The 25,253-nt window shown below is 42.7% G+C and overlaps 2 protein-coding genes across 6 annotated transcripts in view; both read left to right on the top strand.

Moving 5' to 3' along the window:
• The window catches only part of ASMTL (acetylserotonin O-methyltransferase like), a 28,112-nt gene extending 10,241 nt beyond the window's left edge, over positions 1–17,871 (top strand). For 2 of the 5 annotated variants that reach the window (XM_082305097.1, XM_082305099.1), the window contains 7 exons: positions 3,092–3,518; positions 6,470–6,632; positions 7,833–8,017; positions 10,023–10,152; positions 11,270–11,413; positions 11,989–12,111; positions 13,785–15,321. In XM_082305097.1, the coding sequence (XP_082161223.1) occupies positions 3,092–3,518; positions 6,470–6,632; positions 7,833–8,017; positions 10,023–10,152; positions 11,270–11,413; positions 11,989–12,111; positions 13,785–14,002 (1,390 nt within the window). In that variant the 3' untranslated portion in view covers positions 14,003–15,321. The other 3 variants (XM_082305096.1, XM_082305095.1, XM_082305098.1) reach the window with 3 other exon arrangements.
• A 2,359-nt stretch (positions 17,872–20,230) lies between these two features.
• On the top strand, positions 20,231–24,048 carry SLC25A6 (solute carrier family 25 member 6). Its single transcript, XM_082304841.1, has 4 exons — positions 20,231–20,412; positions 21,516–22,002; positions 22,759–22,899; positions 23,400–24,048. The coding sequence occupies exons 1-4, from the start codon at positions 20,302–20,304 to the stop codon at positions 23,555–23,557; spliced, it is 897 nt and encodes a 298-aa protein (XP_082160967.1). The 5' UTR covers positions 20,231–20,301; the 3' UTR covers positions 23,558–24,048.
• The last annotated feature ends 1,205 nt before the right edge of the window (positions 24,049–25,253 follow it).

Below are 25,253 nucleotides of genomic sequence, written 5' to 3'. Positions count from 1 at the left end.
CTGCACTCTGGGAAAGAGGTGATTACATAGGCTGGAGCTCTACAGTTTCAGACTTAACTATGAAGCAATAAAATGTAGAATGTAAATATCTAACTTTCTTCCCTTGTATGATTTCTCTTAAGAGTTATTTTATTCAAAGCTATAGCAAATGTATCTTTTAGATTTTATGAATAATTACACTCTCACAGTACAAATTAACTCATGGATAGCTTAAGGTTATCAACTCTTAGAGCATAAAAGCAAAAATCTTCCAGGTGCAGGATTACAGAAGTAAGGAGAGCTGCACTGTTCTTATAATAGAATTAACTTTGAATATTGTTTTCAATCTATCAGGTTGCTACAGTTGACTCCTCTGTATGTAATAGTTGTTTTACATTCACCAGAACACTGGCAAATCTTTCTTGTGCCTGCCTACTTCTGTTCCTTTGCAAGTTTCTTTGCAACTGGAAATGCATCTCTGACTGGTTCCATGGTGTGTGTATGCTGACCGGGCATCTAGCTGTTGCCTCTCCCAAGAGACAGGCGACCAAATTCTGCTTCTCCTTACCTCTGTCATGCCATTAGTTTTTGTGTCTGCTCTACAAAACCACTAACTTTGTATTTAAAGGAACTAAAGGTGGGACCTATCTAATTTGTAGACAGGTAAATTGAAGATAACTAAGCTTGGGTATCCAATCAGCTAACCAAGAGTTGATAGAGATGCAGGAAATCAGTGTACAGCTTCTAATGTATTTGAAATGTTTGCTTCAGTAAAGATGAATTTTGTCAGTGTTGTATCTATATCTTTAGTGAAGCCCAGTCACTAGCTCAGATGGACTATGTCTAATGTGGCTGAAATGTGTCTGTATTTCTACTAATGCGACTGTACGGGCCAAGACACATGTATAACTGTCATACATGTGTTACTGCCTTTGGAAACCCACCTAAAACCCAACCAAGCATCTCCTTTCATCTGTAGCAGCAGTAGTGGTTGTTAGTGCAACAGTGGTTTATTTGATCATTGGCTCTGTGTTGGACAATTCGGATATTGTATACACGGCTATACTATTTTGTGGTATGACTAAAGTTAAAATTCTACAGCTGGTAAAGAAAATGTGCCTTTCAAGAGTTACCTCTATTTTACCTTTCTTAACATTTTTTCTCCCATTGTATTGTGTGTGGATTTGATTGTTGTTTGTGTTTGGGTTTTTGTTTTGGTTTTGTTTTTTCTTTAAATCGGTGGATGTTGCACACATTCCTGCTGAAATCATGTATCCCCTACAACAGTCAGTTACTGAAAAATATTTTGGTTGCAGCAGTGATCTTATTGTTTATCAAAAGGTCTTTAAAGTGATTTGTATTTTTTTTATTATAATGCAAATTAACTGATGCTGTGCATAGTGTTATAAATGAAGCCTTAAAGTTAGTGCTATGCTAATAAAAGTGTCCAGTTACAAAAGCCAGTCATATTAACCAGAGCTAGTTATGACAACTCTGTAAATACTGATATATTCTGGGGTTTAGTGTGGAAAACACTTGTTGAAAAATCAATGGAACTGTTACTAACTACATAGCCTCATGCTTTCGGACTAGAAGCTGTAGCTGTAGTAAAGAATCCTACTGAGGATCCAGTGCCAGAATGTAAAGTTCTGTATAAAAATAAACAAGATGTGGCCAATTGTGTTAATGTCCTTGCTGGCAGTATGATACCACTACTTTTGATGGTCACAATGTTTTTTGCCTCCCTGTCACCATATACCAGAATGACTTCATCCTACTGGACTGCTACATCATTTAAAAATTAAAAGACTTTTTAGTCACTAGAATATTTCTAATTTAGATGGTGTAAGTCTTAATGTTATAAAAGAAGGAATAATTTAAGCAATGACAAAGCTATGCAGTGGTGCTTAAAATGCAAGATTAAATGAAAAGCCCCTTTCCCTAGTTTATAGCAATTGAAAAATCCCATTTGCTGGGATACTGATTCCTCTGTTTCCCTTAGGAGACGATCTGAAAGGGAATCCAGAAATAAGCTCTAAAAATGTAAAGAGCAGGTTTTGATCAAATCATAAGATGAAAAATCTACAATCTTCTTTGTGTAGTAACCTTCTTTCACAAGTAGTTTGTGTAATTCCATACTATCTGAAGTTAATAGATCTGAGACTCACTGACCTTTGCTTTCAAAGCTTGCTGTCTTAGGCTTTCAGATTCTGGTGTTATCATGTAGTAAGCATACTTCTAACTGCCTTGTTCCTTAAATGTGAACAGTAAAATTGTTGGGTTTATTGCAGCTTATCTGCCTGTATGCATTTCCATTCCACACAGTGGAATTTGCCTAATTACACCTAAAGACAAATTAGATTTCCAAGGTTACTTTCTGTGAAAATACATTCCTGTGCCAAATGAATAGTATTACCATGACATCTAAGTGCACAGTGTTGTGAAGTGCAACTTTACTTGTATCTCAGAGGGTTACACAAGAATTGGGTAGGGCTGAACGGGATAGTAGTGGATTTTGTGTTTGAATAGGTTGTTCCTCCCCAGGAAAGTCCCATCTTCCTGATCCTCATTTTAGATATTCCTATGACTGAGATCCGCAAGATGCGTACTGAAATCATTTGAGTTCTGAGTTGTCTTCTTCAGTGTGAGCTCCTTGTGGAGCTAACATATTCCTAAAGGCCCTTCAGCCTCTTGTGGAATAGAGCTAGTGTCAGTACGCAGCTGGGTCACCCAGTGGCAAAGTTGGTCTCGGTGACGCTTGCTGTTACCTTTTTGGTAGCCAGGACTTGGAGAATGCTGGGTAGCCTATGGCAACACAATCTAACTGCAGTCAGCTGATGTACCTCCTGCCTAGGTGACTGTGGCACTTGGACTGTCTGAAGCATAAAGACCTTTAGACTACTCACCCTTGGTAGAAATACTGATCCTTATATTTATCTTCTGATTTATAAATTGAAGTGTTGAGCCTAACTAGTAGATTTAATCCACCTCTAACTTGAGTACACTAGTTTTTATTCCAGACTGTGCCATACTGGTGGATTATTTGTGTTCTGTGCTGCCTTTACTTTTAAACTTAATTAGATATATGTCATTTTTGCTTTCTCTCCTGCAGGGACAAGGCTGGTGGATATGGAATCCAGGCCCTCGGAGGAATGTTAGTTGAGTATATCCATGGAGACTTCTTGAATGTGGTGGGATTTCCTCTGAATCACTTCTGCAAAAAGCTAGCAGAATTGTACTATCCACCCCCTAAACATAATGTACAACATAAAAAGTATGACTCTATCCCTTCTGTGGACACTTTTGAGAACCTAAGTGATGGAGAAAGTGAATCTTCAAATTTCACAGAGCAGAAAGGTGCTAGTAAGTTGGACAGCAGTGGGATGTGTTCCTCAGGAGCTATTTACAATTCCGAAAACAGTTCTAGTGTCAGAACTGGTTTTATGGTACCTTTGGAAAATCAGAATGGAGTGTCGGAAAGTACAGCAAAACTTCCATCTAAAATTCTAGAGCTGATGGATGGTTTTAGAGCTTCAAAGGTAAGGGAAAAAATAAAACTACTCGTTACATTGCTGACTGATATGATTGTTTCATTGGACTTCAACATATAGCAGGCAATGTGAAATACTTGAGCTGGGGTAAGAATGTATTAATAATTAGTATAAAAGGACCACTGAAGTACCAGAGAATCTAAGATAGCTGAAACTTCTGGTGCAGCGCAAATGGTTTTTTTTGGTATTTGCTTTTATCTGTTCTATGAAATTTCAGTTACCCATTTGATAAAAATTTTTGTCTCTTGAGTTGGGGGGGAAAACGGGGGTTTTTGGTTTGTTTTTTGTTTTATGTTTTTTTTAAAGCGATCACAAGAGCACAATCAAGCAGGAAGTTACCTGTATATACTCTGCAAAGAAAGCATTTAATGATTAACTTACCTGACTTAAAACTGTGACAAGAATTGTGTATATTATATTTCCTTTCTAACTTTTAATGCTTAGCATTAGGATTCTGTGGAAGATCTTAATTTTTTTTTATTCCCTGTTAAAAAGATTTTTTTTTATACCCTGTTTCATGTTCCTGGTGTGTTTAGCTGATAATCTCCATGCAGTATCTGATGGAGACATACACATAACGGCTTACAAAGAGAAGGTCACATGCTCTGTGTAGCAACCTAGTGTGATGGGAGATGAGTAGCTGGACTTCTTAAGTGCTGCCAAGTTTTCTACTCACAGCTCCAGTGTAGTGAAGACAGTGGTGAAGAAGGTGAAGGAAGAATGAACACCAATCATTCCAATAGATCACTGATCTCCATCAAGTCATTCATGTTTTAGGAAGAAGTGAAAAAAACTGCTGAAGTGGCAGTGAAATGACAAACCTGGAACTAAAAATATAACAAATTTGAGAGGGGATGGAGGGAAACGTGCAAGACAGTGGACAATGGTTTTGCTGAAACAGTGGAAAGTTCTACATGCATCTGAAGGAAAGCCATAGTGTGGTCACTGTAGATCTGCGGACATGCTGCTTGCAGGCATGCAAAGCAGTATTGAGAGATTTGGAATAAAGCAGCCTTGAGATTGCTGTGTTTGTGAACTTCCTTGTGTATCTGTAGGGAGCGAGTTTTGATGTATATGAATGGGTGAGATGATGCTTGGCGTTTCTTCAATTTAAGTAAAAAAAATGGAGAATCATCAGCATTTTGTTGTGGAGAATCATCAGCATTTTCTTGCACATTACATACACTGTTTACAGTGATGTGATGCTGAATTTGGTTTTGTGCAGTGAAAGATGGTGGAGGCTGTAAATAGAAGTAGAAGCTTTCCTTTCCCACTAATCCAGTGTAAAGTCATAGTACGGAGTGCTGAGTTTCATGTTGAACTAGTGGGAAATTTTTTTTCCTCATGCATCTTTGTAAAATTCATTACCAGTTGCAATGAACACTTCCTGTGATATGACAAAACTCATCTCTCCACTTGTAGAATAGGGATAAGAGGACAAAAGCGTTTAGTTTCACAAAAGCTCTCAAGTTCTATTTCGTTTTGATCCTTGAGTGTTGTTTGAAGGACTTCATAAAGCAGAGTGAAATCTCCTGCAGGTGAAGATGTTGCTGCCTGTTTTACTCTGAACAGCTGCTGTTGCAGAACAGGAGGGGATCAGGGTTAAATCATAGTTTCTCAAACTTAATATGTTTTGAATTTGCATAATCTGATCCGTACTCAGACATTTGGGCATTTTTCTTCTTTGATTTCTGTGTGCGCCCCCGCCCCGAACTGAGAATTGCAGAATGGTAGAAAGAGTGATTTGGGTCAGCCAAGTTTTTGACCCTACCTTCTCACCTTCTCTTTCCTGTTCTTATAGTTTCCAGGTGGTATCAGTCCAAAGATTTGGCAGGTCTTGGAAGCCAAATGGTTGTAGACTAGATGCAATTGGCTCAGTATCATGAGAGCCTGGATTATAATAAATCCCAGCTATACGTTCTTATTAAACTAACAGGGGAAACTGTAAAAAGAGGATGAAGATGATAAAATATATAGACACACAGTACCAGACCTTCCTCTCAAAGTTAATCTCTTTTTCTCCATTTGATTTTTATTAAACAGAATGTTAATCCATTTTTTTTTTCCTTGACTGCCTTTGATTTTTAAGTACATTATAGTCACCTGCAGTTGCAAAGAAATGGATTCTATGATTGCTTTCTGTGCTTCCACTCTTGTGCTCTACATAAGTTCCTTGGTTTTAGGTGTTTTAACTGTTTCAGAATACTGAAACTGCAGAATTGCAAATTAATTTCAAATGGAGAGGTGTATATTATCACATATCATTAACTTTCCTCTCTGGTTTGGTTAGCATACCTCTACGAGTTCAGTTAAGTTTTTCAGCTTAGACAGCTGCATTGCCCATGGGTTTTCCTTCACCATCAGGCACTAGCTGTTCTCTCTTCCTCATTCCATATGTACATATCCTATTAAGGTATGCATGTAGTACAGTTGTGTTCTGAAGTTTTATTCTTTTTTTTTCTCCGTAATTTTTATTAAACAAAGACCAATATTATAGCAACTGAGGCTGTTACACTGCCTTGGTCGAGCTTTCCAGTTCCTTACGTTTTGGGTAGATCAAATTTAATTTGATCTTTTGGGATTGGTTCAGATGCTTAAGAATGTTTGACCTTATTGAACAAGCTTATAGATAGGGATATGCTAAATATCTGAATAAAGAGCTGGTCTTCATATGAAATCTGTAGGCTGCATTCCAGAATATTTTGAGTTCCCTTCTCACCCAAACACCTCTTAAAAATTCTGTTACTTGGCTAAGATAGTGAAACTCTCTGAGAGGGAAAGAAAGGTATAGCAATTTTTAGTAGCTTTGTTAAACTGTTTTGCCCTTCTTAAAGAACAGTAGTTGCGTAGAATAATTCTAGGCAAAAGGTATAGTTCTTCTGCTTCTTGATTGTAGTCTTTTAAATGCAGAATGCTAACAGTTTTTTTCCTACATGTAGACTCTGTTTGTAGCCTCTAAGCTGAAGATGTTTGATCATCTGAAAGATAAAGGTCCACTGAAGGCCGTGGATATTGCAAATGAGGTTGGAACCTCTGTGTGTGGAACAGAAAGACTCCTTGATGCATGTGCTGCTCTTGGATTACTGGAGAAAACACCACAAGGTGACTTAATTTCTCCTCCCCCCAACTCCATATAGTACTGAAAGACATAGAGGAATGGAAGAAATGCTTTGAAGGTGACAGGGTCTGACTCGCTATTGTGGGTAACTTGGATTTGGGGGAAAGAGGAATGGATTGTTGCTTCTTTGCTTTCATTATTAGTAGCTGGAATTGTTTCATCTGAGGGCAGGCTTTATCTAATGAACACATTCAGGTCACCTTTGAGGAATCCTTAGATTGCTTTTGTTGTCTGGACATAGTACTGACCAAATTTCTAAGAAAAAGTTAAGTGGGCAGTTCCAGGGAGCAGCGTAATAGCTCAGATGTATCATCTGCGCTTGGGTCACAGCAACCCCATGCAATGCTACAGGCTGGGGGAGGAGTGGCTGGAGAGCTGCCTGTCAGAAAAGGACCTGGGGGTGTTGGTCGACAGCCACCTGAACATGAGCCAGCAGTGTGCCCAGGTGGCCAAGAAGGCCAATGGCATCCTGGCCTGTATCAGAAATAGCGTGGCCAGCAGGACCACGGAGGTGATAGTGCCCCTGTACTCGGCACTGGTGAGGCTGCACCTCGAGTACTGTGTTCAGTTTTGGGCCCCTCACTACAAGAAGGACATGGAGGTGCTGGAGCGTGTCCACTCCAACGGTGCTTGAAGGTGTATGTAGGTGAGGGAGTCAGGATTAACTTTTTAAGTCTGCACTATCTAGTTACAAGTTTCCATATGCATCATTTACATAGTAAGACTTGAAACAGTCAAGTGCCAAGAAAAGGAAATAGAGGAGGCTGTTAGAGGACAAGACCAAGGAGAAAGCCCTGAAGGCAAAACATACTGGAGAAAGCTTGAATTAAGGGAAGGAGAAGCCATAATCTAAAGAAAAATGCAGTCAAGAATGAGGAACTTCTGATACTTTCCCTTGAACATCAGGTGTAGTAACTGAGGTACTCTGGTTAAAAAAAAAAAAAAAAAATGGTGCCTATTTATATCCTCTGGTATCTAAATTCTCTTTATAAACAAAGTACCTGCTCCTTTAAGAAGACCTTTAGAATTGTCTCATAGAAATCTTTGCACAAACAGTAATATGATCCTAAGATCAGGATTTGCTGACTATTTAACAGCTACACAGGAAAACATGCTTTCAGATTTTAAATGACAGTTGTGAAATACTGAAACAAAGCTGGTTACAATTGTTTTCTTCCCATAAGGTTACAGTAATACAGATTCAGCAAATACATACCTGACCTCAGATGGTGAATACTCACTTCATGGCTATATTATCCACTCTAATGACCACCTTTGGCCTCTCTTCACAAACTTGGAGTCTGCTGTCAAAGAAGGCAGCAGGCAGAACCATCGAGCCTTTGGAAAGAAAGCGGAGGATTTATTTAAGGTAATGTAAACTCTTATCAGTATCAAAACTAGCTGTGAGGAGCCCAGAACTGATCTAGGGGCAAATGGAGACTGAGCTGTCTAAGTAAGTTGGTCAGTCTCAGAAATGATAGAAACACAATGCAAGTCACTAGTTCCAGACTTCTGTGCCCTTCAATTTTAGTCTCTAAAGTGCTGGAGCAATCACAGAATGTACTGGGAGATTCGAGTGCTGACAAAAATTCTCTGTCTAAAGTGTTGTCCATCCATCTAACACACTCTCAGAACAACCTCTGGCCCTGTTTAATTTACACTTATGTGGCCTTTTTATAACACCAGGTAGTACCTTATCACACATGCCCTCCTTCCATGTTGGATGCCAGTTACTTGGTACTGATGTGCATCCAGTTCAATCAGTGCTGACAGTATAATCAAAGCTGTTTTCAAAGCTGCTTTGTGTTGATGCAGTGGAGAAGGGATCCAATCTCTTATGAAGGTTTGTGGTTTTGTATATGCTTCAAGCTGGTATATATTGCTGATAAGAATTGTAACCCTTTCTTCCATCTGTTTCCATCTCTGTAGCATTCCTTTTCCAATGCTAGCCCAGGTAGATGTTTTCAGACTGGAGAATCACTTAGAGTTATAACTAGCCTAACTTGTCAAGTGGTGAAGCAGGTTGCAGAGTATAAATATTTGTGCCTGTTAAGGAGAGGGCTAGTAGAATGAGCAGGAGAGTATGTCAGGACTTGATCTCTGACAGCAGTGCTGGCTTGAAGTGTACTTCAGACTACATCCTGAGGTTCTTAATTTATACTTAACTTCTAGATGCTGGTGAAGTCAGCCTCCTAAAGGAGATGTCTACATCCCTCATGTACAGTTGATGGAAGGAAATAAGGGCTTTTGGAGACTTAAGAAGGTCCTGTTAGCCTAATGTTAGTACCCAGATTACTGGTGGACAGAACTTCCTTTAGTAATCCTTCAAAGGCTCTTTTAAAGGGAGTTTAGATACTTTGCTTTAGGGTAGATACTGCAGTAAATGCTTAAATTTGTGTGCAAGTTAAGTGTTTTAACGTAGGTGAACTGGATCTAATCCTCGGTTAAACATCTGGATTACTAATTTGAATTTGCTTGGGTGATGTTTGTGGCAGAAGTCACTACCAGTTCAGGCCTAGGCTCCATATGTGTACAGGATAGTATGTCCAAGCAGAATGTACAGGCTGTCTATGGCTCTATGTGTACCACAGCCTGGAGACACTTCCACTTCATGATAGCTGTAAAGCCAGACATAACTGATCAAGTCTGTATGTGTGAAAGTGAGACATAAAGGGATTCATGCTTATGTATCATTTCAAAGGTAAAGGCATGAGGTTCTGGTACTGAATGCTTGCATCTCACCTAATGAAAAAACCCTGTGTGAGCTTTGATGTTTCTGGTTTAAGTTATGGTCCAATCATCTTGCTATTTTCCCATCACAGGAAAATAAACGTCAGAATTAAGTGAAAGCGATTTGTGAGTATATCAAGAAGGAGGAACACTTTAGGAGACTGAAAGAAAAAAAACTCAGTCTGTCCTTTCAAACAGTTTAAAGTCTGGAGACATCTTGCTGTGGAGCAAATGTGTTAGTAAATGTATATCAAAGGCACAGTATTTCTTTAAAAAGCACTTTTCAGATTACCCCTTCTTCCTGCTATGCTGCCCCAGCTTCAGTGGGCAGAAGTGTTGAATTTAACAGCCCTTGGAAGATCACCAAGATCAGGTTCAAGCCAGCCAAGTATATGTCCTTTGAGATGCACTGCAAAAGGTGTCTGTGTAATCAGAATTTTGGAGAGGATGCAAAAATCTGCTTATCACTACAGTGAAACAGCAAAAGTCTTGGATGAGCAACTAGTCAATGGCACTTTTAACTAATCTTTTAATTTTAGAGTTCTAATGTTAATGGTGTGCACCTACTGCCTTGGTTGTGCATCGTTTTAGTTAAGTAATGAAAATAAACTTCAATTACTGTGCCTTTTTTTTCCTTTTTTTAGGACTATTATCACAGCCAGGAGGTGAAGCAACGTTTTATGGCTGCCATGCACAGCATTGCCCACCTGACAGCAAGAGATGTGGCTACAGCATTTGATCTTTCACAGTTTAAATCTGCTTGTGATTTAGGAGGTATTGCCTGTAATTGAACTTGTATAAAAATTAAATGGAAAAGCTTGATTTCAGTTCTATATTTTATTACTTAAAACATAGGTATATTTTTTACTAGAACTGCAGTAATAGTATCTATTGTTTTTTCTGGTGTTGTAATGTCAGAATAAAAGGACTAAGTGTAGTTAACTGAAAGCAGAGTTACTTAAATGGTATTTGAGTAGTTTGAAATAAGTGAAAGTGTCACAATCAGTTACATACTCACACAGCTCAACACAGAAAAGGAGATGGTTTGTGGCTCAGCTGATAGAATATTGGGCTGGGAGCTCCATTTTCAGCTGTGCTGTTGCTGTCCTTTGGCATGTCCAAGATTTTCAAAAGTAATGAAGGATTTATTTCTGAATCCTTCTATATTGGGGTGTCAAACTTGAAACACTGCACAGCCAGAACAAAAAGGTTTGATTTTTTTAGAATGGGTTTGTTTTGTGTGTTGTTTTAATTATTATTTAAGATGACCACCAAAATGTTGACAACCCATGATACACCTGAAGAAACTCTTCTTGTTAGTGTCCTCTTTTGCCCTGTGCTTGGAGTTGCGCAGAGGGAGTGTTATTACATAGGGAAAGATTCACTGAAGGAAGAACACTTTACTTAGTGCCTGGGGAGATGGACAGCATGTCAGAGGAATTAACACAATGCTGGTACAGCCTTTGCCACTTGTGAAGAGACTCCAAGACTTTACCATCCCTATCCTTTGCCACGCTGGAGAGTATTGTCAAACTTCATATATCAGTGCTTTGTAAATGGTAAATAGTTCTAGTGCTCTTCATCCACAAATTACAAGTCCTTGCCCTTTCATTAATGTTCTTCTACCCACAAAGAAACCCTGAGGTACTGGTATCAAAGGTCATATTAGCAATTCTATGACAGTAAGGAGTCATGCCTGCATTCCCCAAGCTTTAAAGCATTGCTCTATCCACCAGGAAGTGCTATTGCCCATGTTAATTGTGGAGCTGACTGTCTACCTCTAATTCTGATTTGATGTATCTATTTTAATGTTATATGTAGCCTTGTCTTTTAAAATGTCTGCAAATGCTTGGAGAAAAGACTTGATGTGACTTTTTTGAACTTTCAACAGGTTGCACTGGAGCTCTGGCTCATGAATTAGTACAAATATACTCAAATCTCAAGGTCACAGTATTTGACCTTCCAGAAGTCATTGCAAACAGCTCTTACTTTTGGCCTTTGGGACAACACACAGCTCCAGTGACATTTGTATCAGGTAAATGTAACACGTGATCTTTTTTCTTATTTCTGTTATCCTGGAGTGCAGAACAGGCTCTTTTGCTGCAGAAGGTGGTAAGCTACCCCGCTCCAGCCCCAAACGCATCGTAGTACAAGGCAATGTAGGCTCACCCATGCTAAATGGGGACATTGTATTTCTCAAGCCTGTGGCAATAAAAATAAACTGGCTGTGGTTGCAGAATGTGGATAAATAAGTAAGTATGGATTAGTCATGTTTGAGTACTACTGGGAGTAGAGGCTGCATGTCCTTGTCTCAGGCTTTTCTTTTCTAGGCAAGATCGACATGGTGGCTACAGAGGACTTGGATGTCTCCTTCCTTACTTTATGCTTTCTTTCCATTTTTATATGTTACAGAATTCTTACCTGTGATCTGCTCTCCTCTTTAACTATGCTTTCCTTATCTGCAAATCAGTGCATCCCTATACCTGTTCATTCTTGTTTCTTTCTTTACCTCTGCTGAAGGTCCTAGTTCCTCCGCAATATTTTCATTTCATTTTGTAGGAATGTACTCTGTGGTTTCTGTAGGAATGTACTAACTCTGCTTTCTAACAGGTGACTTCTTCAAGGATAATCTTCCAGAAGCAGATCTTTACATCCTTTCACGTGTTCTTCATGACTGGCCTGATGAAAAGATACATGTGCTGTTAAGCAAGATATCAGCTGTTTGCAAACCAGGTAAGTTTTTTCACCTTGTGGGCTTAAAGGTGCATGTTAATGCATAAACATAATGAGTCATCATAAGAAGTTCATATTAAAAAAGCATATTTTTCTGTCCAATCATAGTAGCCTTTGCTTGAATGTCTATGCTCGCATTGTGGTAATACCTACTAAGAAGAAAAGGAAACAAAGCTGCTAATAAAACTATATAAAATAAGCTCTTACTGTAGTTGCAGGCTTCACATACGACTACATCATCTCCCCTATCTCTGCCATGCCCAGTTGTTCTTTCTAAGCCCTGTATCATCAAATAACTAAGCATGTGCTTATTTCTATACATACAAGTAGTCTAACTAAAGTTCCTTTAGGTTAATCAAGAAGCAGCAGTTTGTTTTGCTATTGTTTTGTTATCTCAGTAGTGCCCAGAATATGGTAAACTGGAGTTCAGCACTACTTTATGCACAGATTTCATGAGAAATATGTAGCCGCTTCTGCTTTCTCCTACATTTGAATCATAGAATATCTCAAGTTGGAAGGGACCCATAAGGATCATCAAGTCCAACACTCTGCTCCTCACAGGACTACCTAAAACTAAACCATAGGACTAAGAGCGTCATCCAGATGCTCCTTGAACTCTGACAGGCTTGGTGCCGTGACCACTTCCCTGGGAAGCTTCTTCCAGTGTCCGTCCACTCTGAGAAGAACCTTTTCCTAATGTCCAACCTGAACTTCCCCTGACACAGCTTCATTCCATTTCCTCATGTCCTATTGCTGGTCACCAGAGAAAGGAGATCAGCACCTCCCCCTCCACTGTCCCCCTTGAGGAAGTTGTAGACAGTGATGAGGTCACCCCTCAGCCTTCTCTTCTCCAAGCTGAACAAACCAAGTGACCTCATAAGCCTTGCCCTCAAGGCCTTTCACCATCTTGGTTGCCCTCCTCTGGACGCACTCTAGTAGTTTGATGTCCTTCTCGTATTGAAGTGCCCAAAACTGCACACAGTACTTGAGGTGGGGCCTCACCAGCGCAGTGTAGAGTGGGACAATCGCCTCCCTCAACCAGCTAGCTATGCTGTGCTTGATGCACCCCAGGAGATGGTTGGCCCTTTTGGCTCCCGGGGCATACTGTTGACTCATATTTGGACAGTATTGAAGATCAAAGGAGAAGACAAAAAGCAGAAAAGCCTGACTGCTAAGATCAACTGATTCCTTAATCCAACAGGATTAACTCTAGCTATGAAGTTTGTTTCATAGGAGAGCATTCAAAATTAGATTTAAGCCATAAAGCATAACCCTGTTTATAAATTATGAAAGAAGATTGTGGGTGACTCTCTTACCCTGATCTTTGCATGAGAAGATTATGACAGATGCTTACAGAAGTCGCTTGGTTCAAATGGAAACAAGACTGAGTTTAAGAGCATAGTCAGGAAGTGGTCTGAATGTCACTGAAGTAGAGACAGTGCTCTAAACTCCCCCTTCCTTTTAACAATTAAACGGTTGCTTCCAGGAGGCGGTTACTGAAAGTAAAGTTCTGTCACTGATTTCCACTGAAGACCATTAAAACACTAGGCTGAGTGTTTATATACACCTCTGAGTGTCTATATACACCTCTATAACTGTCTCTGAACAAAAGACTAAAAACTTGAAGCTAGAAATACTTTACTGAACCACTTTTGGTTGTTTTGGAAATGCAGGAAGTGCCTTGCTAGTGGCAGAAATTGTGCTTGACGAACAGAAGACGCACCCTCCTAGAGCTGTACTACAGTCCCTCAGTATGGCTGAAGGCAAGCAGAGAAGTGGCTCAGAATATAAACAGCTACTGGAGAAATATGGATTCACAAATGTACAAATTAAGATCACAGGAAACTTGTTAGATGCTGTTTTGTGCTTCAAGAAGAATCTGCCACCATAGCGTGCCCAGAAGCAAACTGGGATGCTCAGTTTTTGCAACACTTGCACAATATACCCGTCATCAGCCAGCACATATTGTCAGTTTAAGATCGTTTTGACCCTTTATCTGAAGCATAGTTGTCACAGGCCTTGAATAAAAGTTGGACTGCAGCTTCTGCAGGAGTGAGTTCTATGCATTTAAAAAGTGTCTGGTGCAGGCTGAAACTCGTATGTATTAAATACCTTCATGTCGCATTCTTCTGCCTAGTTTGCAGACCGTATTAAGCGTAGACTTGACATAGATGTATAGCATGGCAAGTTAAAACTACAGGCTGTTATAAGCCACATTAATACCTTAGTTTTCTTGGACCTTAAAATTAACGAGAATTCTCCCTCTGCAGTGTATTCAGTGGTTACTGGTCATTTTTATCAGAAATGAAAAAATAAAAATGAATACTGTACCACCTCTCTGAATTCGGGGATGCTAGTCCTCTTTTTCACTTTTCTGTGGGGCTTCACTCAAAAACATCTCAAGGATACCCTTTTTTAAGCACTTCTGCAGGCAAAAGTGAAAATAGGACAAACCTCAAACATGTTCCTACAGCAGCCATAATGTCATAGAAAAACTTCAGCAGCTTCTGACCTCCAGCCACAGCATGTACCCACACAGGCTGCAGTTGAGAGCTGTTCCTATTGGTTCCTGTCTGTTTTGGGTTTTTCTGAATGTGGTTAAATGGCCGTATATGCTTTCTGTCTCATTACTTGATTAAGATTTATGTATAAATTATCTTATGAAAATGAGAAATAGAAGTTTCTTCATGTTCCAGTCTTTAAATGGAGAAATATATACTGTATCCCATCTCTTCAAGTAATTTGTGACTAATGTCACCTCCCCATATGTTTATTTTTTTCCTGCTACTTCATTGATATTTATTTTTTCTATTTAAAGTGTACTTTGTAGTGGAAGCCTTCCTGGAGATTAAAGTTGCACTTTGAAACTTTCTTTCTTTTCTACTAGTGTTGAGTTTCTTGCCCGTCACACTTCTACAGCAATAATCCCAATAAACCAGTGTGAAAGAGGCCGTGCCTATGCTGAATCACCAGCCTCAGCAAATTAAGGAGTTGGTGAGCAAGGTCAAGAATTGCATCTGCCTGGTAGACTCTGTCTTATGTTACTTAATCAGAAGTTACTTTGCTCTTTGAGCACTGAGTAAAGCGAAAGTGCCACAGTGATGCAATTCATCATGAGAAACATGCTGACTACAGAGCACTTCAGCTGCACAAAATCAGGGAAATGTCAGACTTTTACCACGTTGGGGATTTTAATTCTTAGCAGAAGGTTTTTATGAATGGGAATTTGACTGACCTCATCTGTACAGACTTTCAAAGAGATAAGGCAAAATATTCAACAACTGAATAAATTAAAGATGTTTCTTTTCCATATTGACGTGAAGTTTGCCGTTACGCTTAACAGGTTTGTATTTTGAGAGATTCATTCCAGCGATCAGATGTTTCTCATCTCATAGTTATTCATAAAGTTCATAACGCTATTCCTTAAGCTGCTATAAGCTGTTTGAGTCAGAAAATTTCATTCCTAAAGTTGGCACACCTGTAACTGTCACGGACTTTAAAACTGTGCCTCCAAGTGCTATGTATCTGGCTGTAAAATTTGAATAGAACGCGCTTGGCTACCACGCAACCTCAACGTACTCTGTGATTAAAGCACAACGCTCTATACACGGTAAGCATTAGTCCCTTGGGCATGGTGTCTGTGGTAATGGACCGCAGCTTTGCACTCTTAGGATAATTAAGCATTGGAGCAGGTTGCTCAGAGAGGTGGTGGAATCTCTGTCCTTGGCGGTTTCAGGATCTGAGAACAAAGCCCTGAACAAGCTGAGCTGACTGTAGAGCTGCCTGGGTTCGAGCAGAAGGTTGGACTAAAGATCTCCTGTGGTCCATTTCAGCCTAAGCTGTTCTATAATCATTTGATGTAGCCCAGTCACCTGAGAAATTATAAACTTTTCTTATCTCATTAATGTCCAAATTCAGTTTTCCAGTTGCTCTGGAGAAAGCTGGTATCTTTTGCTGACTGGTAGAAGTGGCGGATTTAATGGTGATTTCGGGATGATTTGTCTCCCCTGTCTGTGAGAGGGAATTTCCTGGGTTTCCTAAGAGAAGTGATTATACATTTCATAGTGGATAGAGCATATTTAAGAGGGTTAGCTGAAATACAGCTGTCTAATCTATGGATGACTGAATTAGGGCAGAAGAGTCCCACTGGACACATAATGTAGGTTCAGGCTCAAATCAGACATGCTGAAGGAAGAGGCTGTGTGTAAACAGGATCATTTAAGTTCTGCTCACATCCCTAAGTCAGTCCCACCACAGAGACCTCAGTTCCTACAGAAATAATGTGCAACATTGATGACTTCTCTGCTTTTTGCTACAGGAAGGACAGGGAGGTGCTGGAGTGTGTCCAGAGGAGGGCAACAAAGCTGGTGAAGGGTCTAGAGCACAAGTCTTATGAGGAGCGGCTGAGGGAGCTGGGGTTGTTTAGTCTGGAGGAGAGGTGGCTGAGGGGAGACCTTATTGGTGTCTACAACTACCTGACAGGAGGTTGTAGTGAGGTGGGGGTCGGTCTCTTCTCCCAAGTAACAAGTGATAGGACGAGAGGAAACGGCCTCAAACTGCGCCAGGGGAGGTTTAGGTTGGATATTAGGAAAAACTTCTTCCCCAAAAGGGTTGTCAAGCACTGGAACAGGCTGCCCAGGGAAGTGGCTGAGTCACCATTGCTGGGGGTATTTAAAAGATGGGTGGATGTGGTGCTTGGGGACATGGTTTAGTGGTGGATTTGGCAGTGCTGGGTTAACGGTTGGGACTTGATCTTAAGGGTCTTTTCCAACCTAAACAATTCTATGATTCTATAATGCTCGCTATCCACCATTTTGTCTGCTTGGCACAATTTCAGTATGAATGTGAAGCAGCAATATATCCCAAAGAGATTAACTACTATTCCTGTCTTACTGTTTTCCATAACCCTCATGCCAAGTCTACAGAAGCCATTTCCTCTTCCCCTGAAAACAGAGCCATGACTTGACTTGGGAGTGTTTGATCCCTCCATGGTGTGGAAGGGAATTTCCTGGGTTTTCCAAGGAGTGGATTAGGCATTTAATAGCAGAGCAAATCCATAAATGATAAAAGCAAATCCATAAATGAAATCACCTGTGTCTTGTGGTTTGCACCCCTATATATGGTAGCAGAAATTCTTGTGCCTGATAACAGATTATTACTGTTGCATGCATTTGTTTTTAAATTAGGCTGTGGGATTTTGCTGGCTGAAATGGTATTGGATGATGAGAAGAAGAACAGGAGCACAGCTCTGCTGCAGTCTTTGAACATGCTTGTGCAGACAGAGGGAAAGGAGAGAAGTGGCTCTGAATACCGAGGCTTATTGGAACAACATGGATTCACAAATGTTGAAATCAGATTGACAGGAAATTTGTTAGATGTCGTTCTCTGCATTAAGACCTAGAAAACAATGGATTTCCTAGTAAAAACTGGATGTCTGTAGTCACATTTGGTGTTTTGTAATTAAGCAAATACATTCTCAGTTTCCCATCAGTATCATAAACAAGAAATGTTATGTCAGCTTTCTGAAGTTCCTTTTAAAAAGGGGGGAGATTGATTGCATTTATTTTGGATTTGAGTAAAATGATAACAGAAGATTCTGGCATCATTTGATGACAGTGATACTGTGGCTGCACAACACTTGTAGTACCCTCAGAAACAAATCTCCAACCAGAAATGGTATCGGCAGCCCTACTGCAGTATTCACATTGCTGAGAAATCAGTTTCTTCATACTTGGCGCAATTAGAATACTCCAGTTTTTAGACCAGCACACATTGCTTTGCACCCGTTTCAGGAGGTTAATGCAGGTATCATTTCAATACTCCATCACCATCCATTTTAATATCATTTTATGTTATGCTCTTTACTGTAAATAAAGAAACATTGTCTAATGAAGTCTGGAAACTGCTACTGCAATGGCGTAGTCACAACTGGAAACAGAAGACTGGAACAGCAGCTTCTCAAGAGAGTCAAGACAGACTCCTCTGCCTTCTGTGAGGTTTCTGGAAAAGGCAGTTGTATAAAAGCACAAGTTTCATCTGTGATTATAACTGGAGATGAAATGTGGGGGCACCACATTTGGTTCTAGAACATCCTCCTCCTCCTTTTTAGCCCTACTTAATTTGTGAGCTCTTACAAAAGTGGATAGTATGAGATATGGATACAAGATTAGATAAAGAACAGAAAAGAAAAAGGTGCAGAAACAGAAGGAATAGTATGGTGATAAAGAGAAAAGGATTTTCCCCGGTCAGATGCTTCTGAGCTCCCAAGGTGAACGGGACAGGACAACCATTGACTGAACAGTTTCATATGACAAAAGTTACGTATGGTTTACCTTCATTTTTCAAACTGATAACACTGCAGAGTCCCTGAGTATGAAGTTCTTTTTTAATCAATAGAAAACTTTATGGGGAGAAAAATCCCAGCCTTGCACACATTGTGTTGTGCTATGAGAGTATTATGAGCTTTTTTAAAAAGAAAAACGCTACACCAAGTTGTGTGTGCCTGCCTGAGAATATGCACCACAGCCTTTCATCAATTACACCCAAAATATGGTCCTCTAACGCTGTATGTGCCTAACCCTGTGTGGGCACTTCATTGTATCTGTATTATGATTTAGAATATAAAATAGCACACAATTTACTTCTTATCTTTTGATGTGCAAAAAAAAGGTATAGTGACGTATCACACATGGTCTATCGTACTACACCAGAGAGAAAGGCTATGCCTGGCACATCCTGTTCTCACAACACGCCCTCCAAGAGAGAGGCTCTCATTGTGAAATCCTGCAAAGTACACACATGTGTAAGCAGTGGTTTCAGACACCTCAGCTCCTGCAACTTTGTGGTTCACCAGTCAGCTATTTAAAAAAATGTTTGGCTTTATTTACTTTTGTAGGAAACATCCATTAAAAGTGAAAGCAATAACAAAAGGTGTGGGTGAACTAATGCCCTCCAGCTAGAACAATTTCAAGACTCGCTTTTAGAAAGAACAGGTGTAATTTCAGACTGCTGTTTGGCCATTAGGTGTCAAATTTCACTCTTCGCATACAATGAAATTAGCAGAAATGACTGACGGAGACCAGGCCTGTCTTGGCAGGGGCAGAGGCCCTGCCGTGAGCGCCTGCCTGGGCAACCTGCTGAAGGGCTTTTCACAGCGTCTAACTTGGCTTGCCCAAAGAAGGAGCCGGGACCACGCTTCCCCGCTGTGCCTCCAGGAAAGCGCGGCTAAGTTCTTTGGCCTTTCGTTGTCTCGGATCTGACAGTAAAGCCCGGCACCGTGATGCCTGGCACCGCAATGGCGAGGAGGAGCAGGTGGGCACAGAACCTGGAAACAAGGAGATGCCTTCCATCAGCATTACCCTGAGGGTGGCGAGCACGGAGCAAAACCCGCTGGCCCCAGATGCGCTCCGCCCCCCCCCCCCCCCCCGCAACGGCCGCTGCCGCCCAGGGCCCCGCGCAGAAAGCGCTGCCTCCATCCCGTGCCGGCCCCCCACCGCTTCCACCGCCGCGGCTCCCGGCCCGCCCGGCTGCCCGCGGGCCGCGCTCCCGGCCCGCCCGGGCTCACGGGCCCCACACCCGCCGCTCCGCCGCCTCGTGTCCGGCCGCGCGGGGCTCGGCGCTTCTCCCAGATGTGACCCGTTACGTTGCAGCGGTTCCTGCGCGCTCCGCCGAGAACGGCGCAAAGCGACGGGGGAAGACGCTTCAGGAAGCGACCGTCGTGGAAAAAACGGTGCGAGCGGCGCCGATCCTCACGCTCCGCTGCGGCCCGGGCGAGGCCGAGGCGGGCCCCGCTGCGGTGCCGCGTCCACCGCCCCCCGCCCCGCGGGGCCCGGGCGGGGGCGAGGCCTGTCGCCCTTCAGCGCTGGCGGCGGCGGCGGCGGCGGCGGGCCCGGCCGGCCGGGGCGCCCTGGGCGACGCGGCGCTGCGCCACTGGCGCCGCAGGGGCGGGGGCGTGCGGGGGGCGGGACCGGCGCCGCGCGCCCCGCCGCCCGCCATCACCGCCGCCCTGAGGCGACCCGGCCCCGCCCTCCCCGGGCGGCGAGGCCCCGCCCCCGGGGCGGTGCGGCCAATGGGGCGCCGGGGGGCGGGGCCGGCGGGGCCCGGCATTTAGCTCATGCGCGGCGCCGGTCCCGCCCTTTCGGCCTGAGCGGCAGCGGCGTCTCTTCCCGGCGGCTCCGGCGCGGCGCGAACATGGCGGACCAGGCCATCTCCTTCCTCAAGGACTTTCTGGCGGGCGGCGTCGCTGCCGCCATCAGCAAGACCGCGGTGGCGCCCATCGAGCGGGTCAAGCTCTTGCTGCAGGTCAGCGGCGCGGCCGAGCCCGGCGGGAGCGGGGGCAGCCCCGTCGCCGGCCCGCGCAGGCCCGCGCGGGCCGGGCGGGGGGAGAGGAAACGGGGGCGAGGAGGGCGGGCGGGCGGACGCGCGCCGCCCCCGCGGAACAAAGGGCGCGCGCGAGCCGGCGGCCGGCCGGGAGGTCACGTGGGCGGCGGGCGGCGGCGGGGAAGCCGGTTCCGCTATGCGGGGCGCGGCGTTGCGGCGGGGGCGGGCCGCGGGAGGGAGGGGCGAGGGGGCGGCTCCCGGTGTCACTTCCTCCCGTCCCGCTCCTGGCGCCGAGCGCGCAGAGGGCGAGGGGAGGAGGGCGGCAGCGCGCCGCCATCTTGGTGACCTTCACGTGACGGCGCGGCCGGGCAGCGCATTGGCCCGCCGGCGGGGCACGCGCGGGGCCTCGCGTGACCCCTGGGGGCGGGGCGGGGCGCGGGGCGGCCGGGCGCCCCAAGGTGACTCGCCTGACCTTCGCCGCCGCCGGCAGCGGGGCTGGCGGCCGCCGCTCCGCACCCCTCTTCCCCGGCCGCCGGCTGGCCGCCCTCTGGGCGGAATGCGGCTCCCGCAGGCCCGCCTCGGTCCCTGCGGGCTCTCGGCTCCGGGTAGCCCCGGCCTTCACGTACTTGTCCTGTGCGTGCCCTTGTTCTTCACGCCCGGGCCTTCCTGTCTTGGCACGTCCTGAGGTCTGAAGAAGCTGGGAAGCAAGGTTAAGGCTTTTTATGGTTCTTAGGATTGTGCCAGGCCTCCTGTATCTATAGTTCTTCCTTCACATGCATTCTCTTTTTTTGTGTATGTGTAAAACCTAGGCTTTTAGTTCTTGAGAATTCAGTGAACCCTCGAGTTCTTTCATCTCCACCAAAATACAAATAAATGTCAATTCAGTCTTAAGGTTCAGATTGTCCCAGGAGCTTTTGCTTCTTGGAAGTTTGCTGTCATGGCAAACAGAGGCTTAATCTCTGTGTATAACTGCCGTCGAGCATTCAGGCTTAAGAGCTCCTTGTTTTATAATATAAGCACACTAAGCCCAGCTGTAGTGCAGACCTGCCAAGGCATACAATCAAAATACATCTTTTTATTTGCAGGTACAACATGCAAGTAAACAAATTGCCGCTGATAAGCAGTACAAGGGTATCATCGATTGTGTAGTGCGTATTCCAAAGGAACAAGGAGTGCTGTCTTTCTGGCGAGGAAACTTGGCAAATGTCATCAGATACTTCCCAACTCAAGCTCTCAACTTTGCCTTCAAGGATAAGTATAAGCAGGTGTTCTTGGGAGGTGTAGACAAGCACACTCAATTCTGGAGGTATTTCGCTGGTAACCTGGCTTCTGGTGGTGCAGCTGGAGCCACTTCCCTCTGCTTTGTCTACCCCTTGGATTTTGCAAGAACCCGTTTGGCTGCTGATGTTGGAAAAGCTGGTGCAGACAGAGAATTCACTGGTCTAGGGGACTGTCTAGTCAAAATTACCAAGTCTGATGGTCTGCGTGGCTTGTATCAAGGGTTCAATGTCTCTGTCCAAGGCATCATCATCTATAGAGCTGCCTACTTTGGGATCTATGATACAGCAAAAGGTAAAATTTCAGGGAGGATCTGATAAACCTGTTTTCAGAATTGTAGTGTCTCTTCATGTCTGTTCTTGCATGGTCCTCCGTGTCTGTCTGTAGTAACTATAGTTTATGTGAGTGTGATGGAAGGGGGCAGTATCGGTGCGAACATCAGTGACACTGCAGTGTTCAAGGCAAAACTCAGGCACATACTGATGGCAGCAGGCTGCTTTCAAATAGTCCTGGTTTTGTACTTGTCCTTAAAGGAGTTTTTCCTAATGCCAGCAAAGCATGTTGGTAAACATACGCGATTACAAGTTCTTTTTTTGTTCAGGGCAGTCCTGTAGTTATATTAAACCAATTCAAGTATGTTTAGCAGAATGGGATTGAGCAATGCTTTTACAAAGCACTTGTTTGTTAAGCTTGACATCTGGGCACAGAGGTCGTTGATACTAGCTTATAGTTCAGTGTAATTCACAGGGACGATGACTTATTTCTACAGAGTAGGGAATAGTTAGATCTCTTCTTATGCCAGTCTGTAAAGAATCCTGTCGCCTAAATGTTACCTGTTTTGATTACTGAGAAGAGAATCCTGTGAATTTCCATGATATTTTTTCAATATTGCTTCAGCATGTTTAAATTTTACCGAGTGTCTTGGTGCAACTTCAAAAGTATGGCTTTACCATGTTTCATAATACTTCGTCCAGTAAAGTAGCTGTCATGCAGTGAGTGAACTGGAGGAGGATGTACAAGATAAAACGCTAATTGCTTTTTTTATTGCAGGCATGCTCCCAGATCCCAGAAACACTCATATTGTTATCAGTTGGATGATTGCCCAGACGGTGACTGCTGTGGCCGGTGTGGTCTCCTATCCTTTTGATACAGTGCGGCGTAGAATGATGATGCAGTCAGGACGCAAAGGAGGTAGGCTGTTAATTTGTGCAGTTCTTTAAGCAGCATTAACAAGATGGAGTGCTTTTTTCCTGATAGTTATCCCTCAGCACTTACAGTTCCTTCTTCCATAAATCTGATTTAAGGTATAGTACATTTACATGATAGGAGGAAATGCAGTAGGGTCATAACTTGCAGTGTTTGTCTGGAATTATGCTGAGGACTTTTCTTTATAGAATATGAAATGGGCAAATGGACTACCTGTTTGCAATGACAAATTAAATGAAGGCAATCAGGGGACAGTGTAATTGCCAAAAAAAGCGCCTAACATTTTTATTGTATAACTTTGCTTTTAATAACTAGGCAAGCAGATAGGAAGCTTTTCTACTGCCTGAACTAGTATTGTGTTACAGTCCTAAAATGTGGTTTGGGACAACACAAAGTAGCTAGAGAAGTGAAGCAGGGCAGTTGTTAAAAACATCTTAAGATACAATTGTAGGAGTTAAAAATGACTCTTTGCTCTTTTTCTACAGCTGATATCATGTACTCTGGAACAATTGACTGCTGGCGGAAGATTGCAAGGGATGAGGGAGGAAAGGCGTTCTTCAAGGGTGCATGGTCTAATGTTCTCAGAGGCATGGGGGGTGCTTTTGTGCTTGTGCTGTACGACGAATTCAAGAAATTCATTTAAGCAGCCTAACTAGAATTGGAAATCAAGTTGAGCAGATCATGTAGAGTAACTACCATTATGGACCATTGACCTTCAAGAAATTCCTGTGAGTCTTATTTATCGGAGCCAGATGATATTTGTAGATGGGGCTAGAAACTGACATAGAGGACTGATCCATTTCTCAGTAACATACACGAAGACACTGAATCTGGCAATTCAGTGTGGTGATTTTTTTTTTTTTCAGCAATGAGGAATCAGTGGTGTTGGTGCTGGGTCCAAAGTGGTTGGGTCCAATTTAGGCAGAAAAAATTGTTTGCCTGTGGATCAGTCCCCGGTTTCAAGTCCTATCTTCTAGGACCATAAAATTGTATTTGAAAGTACTTGCTAACAAATCATGTTCTTTTCCACTTGTACTGAAGCACTATGTACCATTTTGCACAGCTGAACATCTAGCAATTTTGTTCTTAAATTGGGGCATTCTGCTGTAAAACAATAAACATACTTACTCTGTCTGTGTTGAAATTATTACATAAAAGCTTTGGGAAAGCCTCTTTTGTTTGAAAACTTGTTTCAGATAATGGTTCCTCTGATACACTTACACTGCACTCTGTAACAGAATAAGCTTGATTTTTTTTTTTTTTAAGAAATAATCGAATGTGAGAACTTTGGGGGGGGAGGGAAGCATGGGTTATACTAATAGAAACCACTCCCATTCTTTGTGCCTGATAGTATATGATGGGCTGCTGCAAGTGGCTTTTTGCATGATTCTTAGAAATTGATTTGCAATTTTTTATATGATTTAAAAAGGGGGGTTTTCTGTTGTAGTGCTAGGAGAACCCAAAGTCCCAAGGACACTCAAAAAGTTGTACTCTTGCCCTTGGTAAAACAGCTTAAAATGAACAATTTTTTTAAATCAATGTAGAGAGCAACATGGTGTTCATGCAAAAACCCAGGAACCTAGTAAATGCCTTCAACTTCCGAGTAACCTATGTATTGTATTGTTGCTGCTATTTGGAAATGCTGATTGTGCCATTCAAGATATTGTTTGGCCTGATCTGTAGCAGTGGTCAGTACCCTCTGTGGAAGGTGAATTTAATCTGAAATGAGGCTCATTCTAAGAGGTGAAGTTGATGGGGTGTGTGGGAGGAATATGTATGCTTCTGTGTTAGCTGTAAAATGTAGATCAAGGTAGGTCAGCCTTCAGTATTAGCTGATTGATGTCTAGTTCTGAGGATTGTCGGAAGACCAAAAACAGCTTAAATAATTTCTCATACTGCTATTTGAGATGATGTAATACCTATGTGCTGTTCTTCATATGTATATAATCTTACTTTTGTACTTTGTAATCTGCAGACATGGTAGGGGGACCAGTAAAGGAAATCATGTTTTTAAGAACTCTCCCTGTATCTTGAGAAAGAAAGAGTGTGTCATTTTATGAGTCATTGAAGGCTGACTGAGCTGTCTTGAGTTCTTTTGTGTGCCTTCTGAGGTTGCTGTTCAAGATGAAGTATTTAAATTACCCACTTGGCTTTGGCTGATCATTACCTTCCTTTTGAGCATAATTTACCTTTTTCCTTCACTGTTGCACAAACACTGCTTTCAGCATCTGTATGTGAATGTAAGTATGTTACACAGCTACTTTGTACATGGAGTAAGAGCAAACTATGTACCTACTACAAGTGTGTTTATCCTGTTCAGTAATGGTAGCTCTCTCTTG

This window comes from Platalea leucorodia (assembly GCF_965183815.1).
Source record: "Platalea leucorodia genome assembly, chromosome: 2".
Classification (NCBI taxonomy): Eukaryota; Metazoa; Chordata; class Aves; order Pelecaniformes; family Threskiornithidae; genus Platalea; species Platalea leucorodia.
The sequence above is the reverse complement of the archived record's forward strand: the minus strand, read 5'-3'. Positions and strand labels throughout refer to the sequence as shown.

Coding starts and splice junctions, on each gene's coding strand:
- SLC25A6 (XM_082304841.1), top strand. CDS start 20,302: ATGGCGGACCAGGCCATCTCCTTCCTCAAGGACTTTCTGGCGGGCGGC. Junction 20,413..21,515: donor GGGTCAAGCTCTTGCTGCAG/GTCAGCGGCGCG, acceptor TTTTATTTGCAG/GTACAACATGCAAGTAAACA. Junction 22,003..22,758: donor GATCTATGATACAGCAAAAG/GTAAAATTTCAG, acceptor TTTTTATTGCAG/GCATGCTCCCAGATCCCAGA.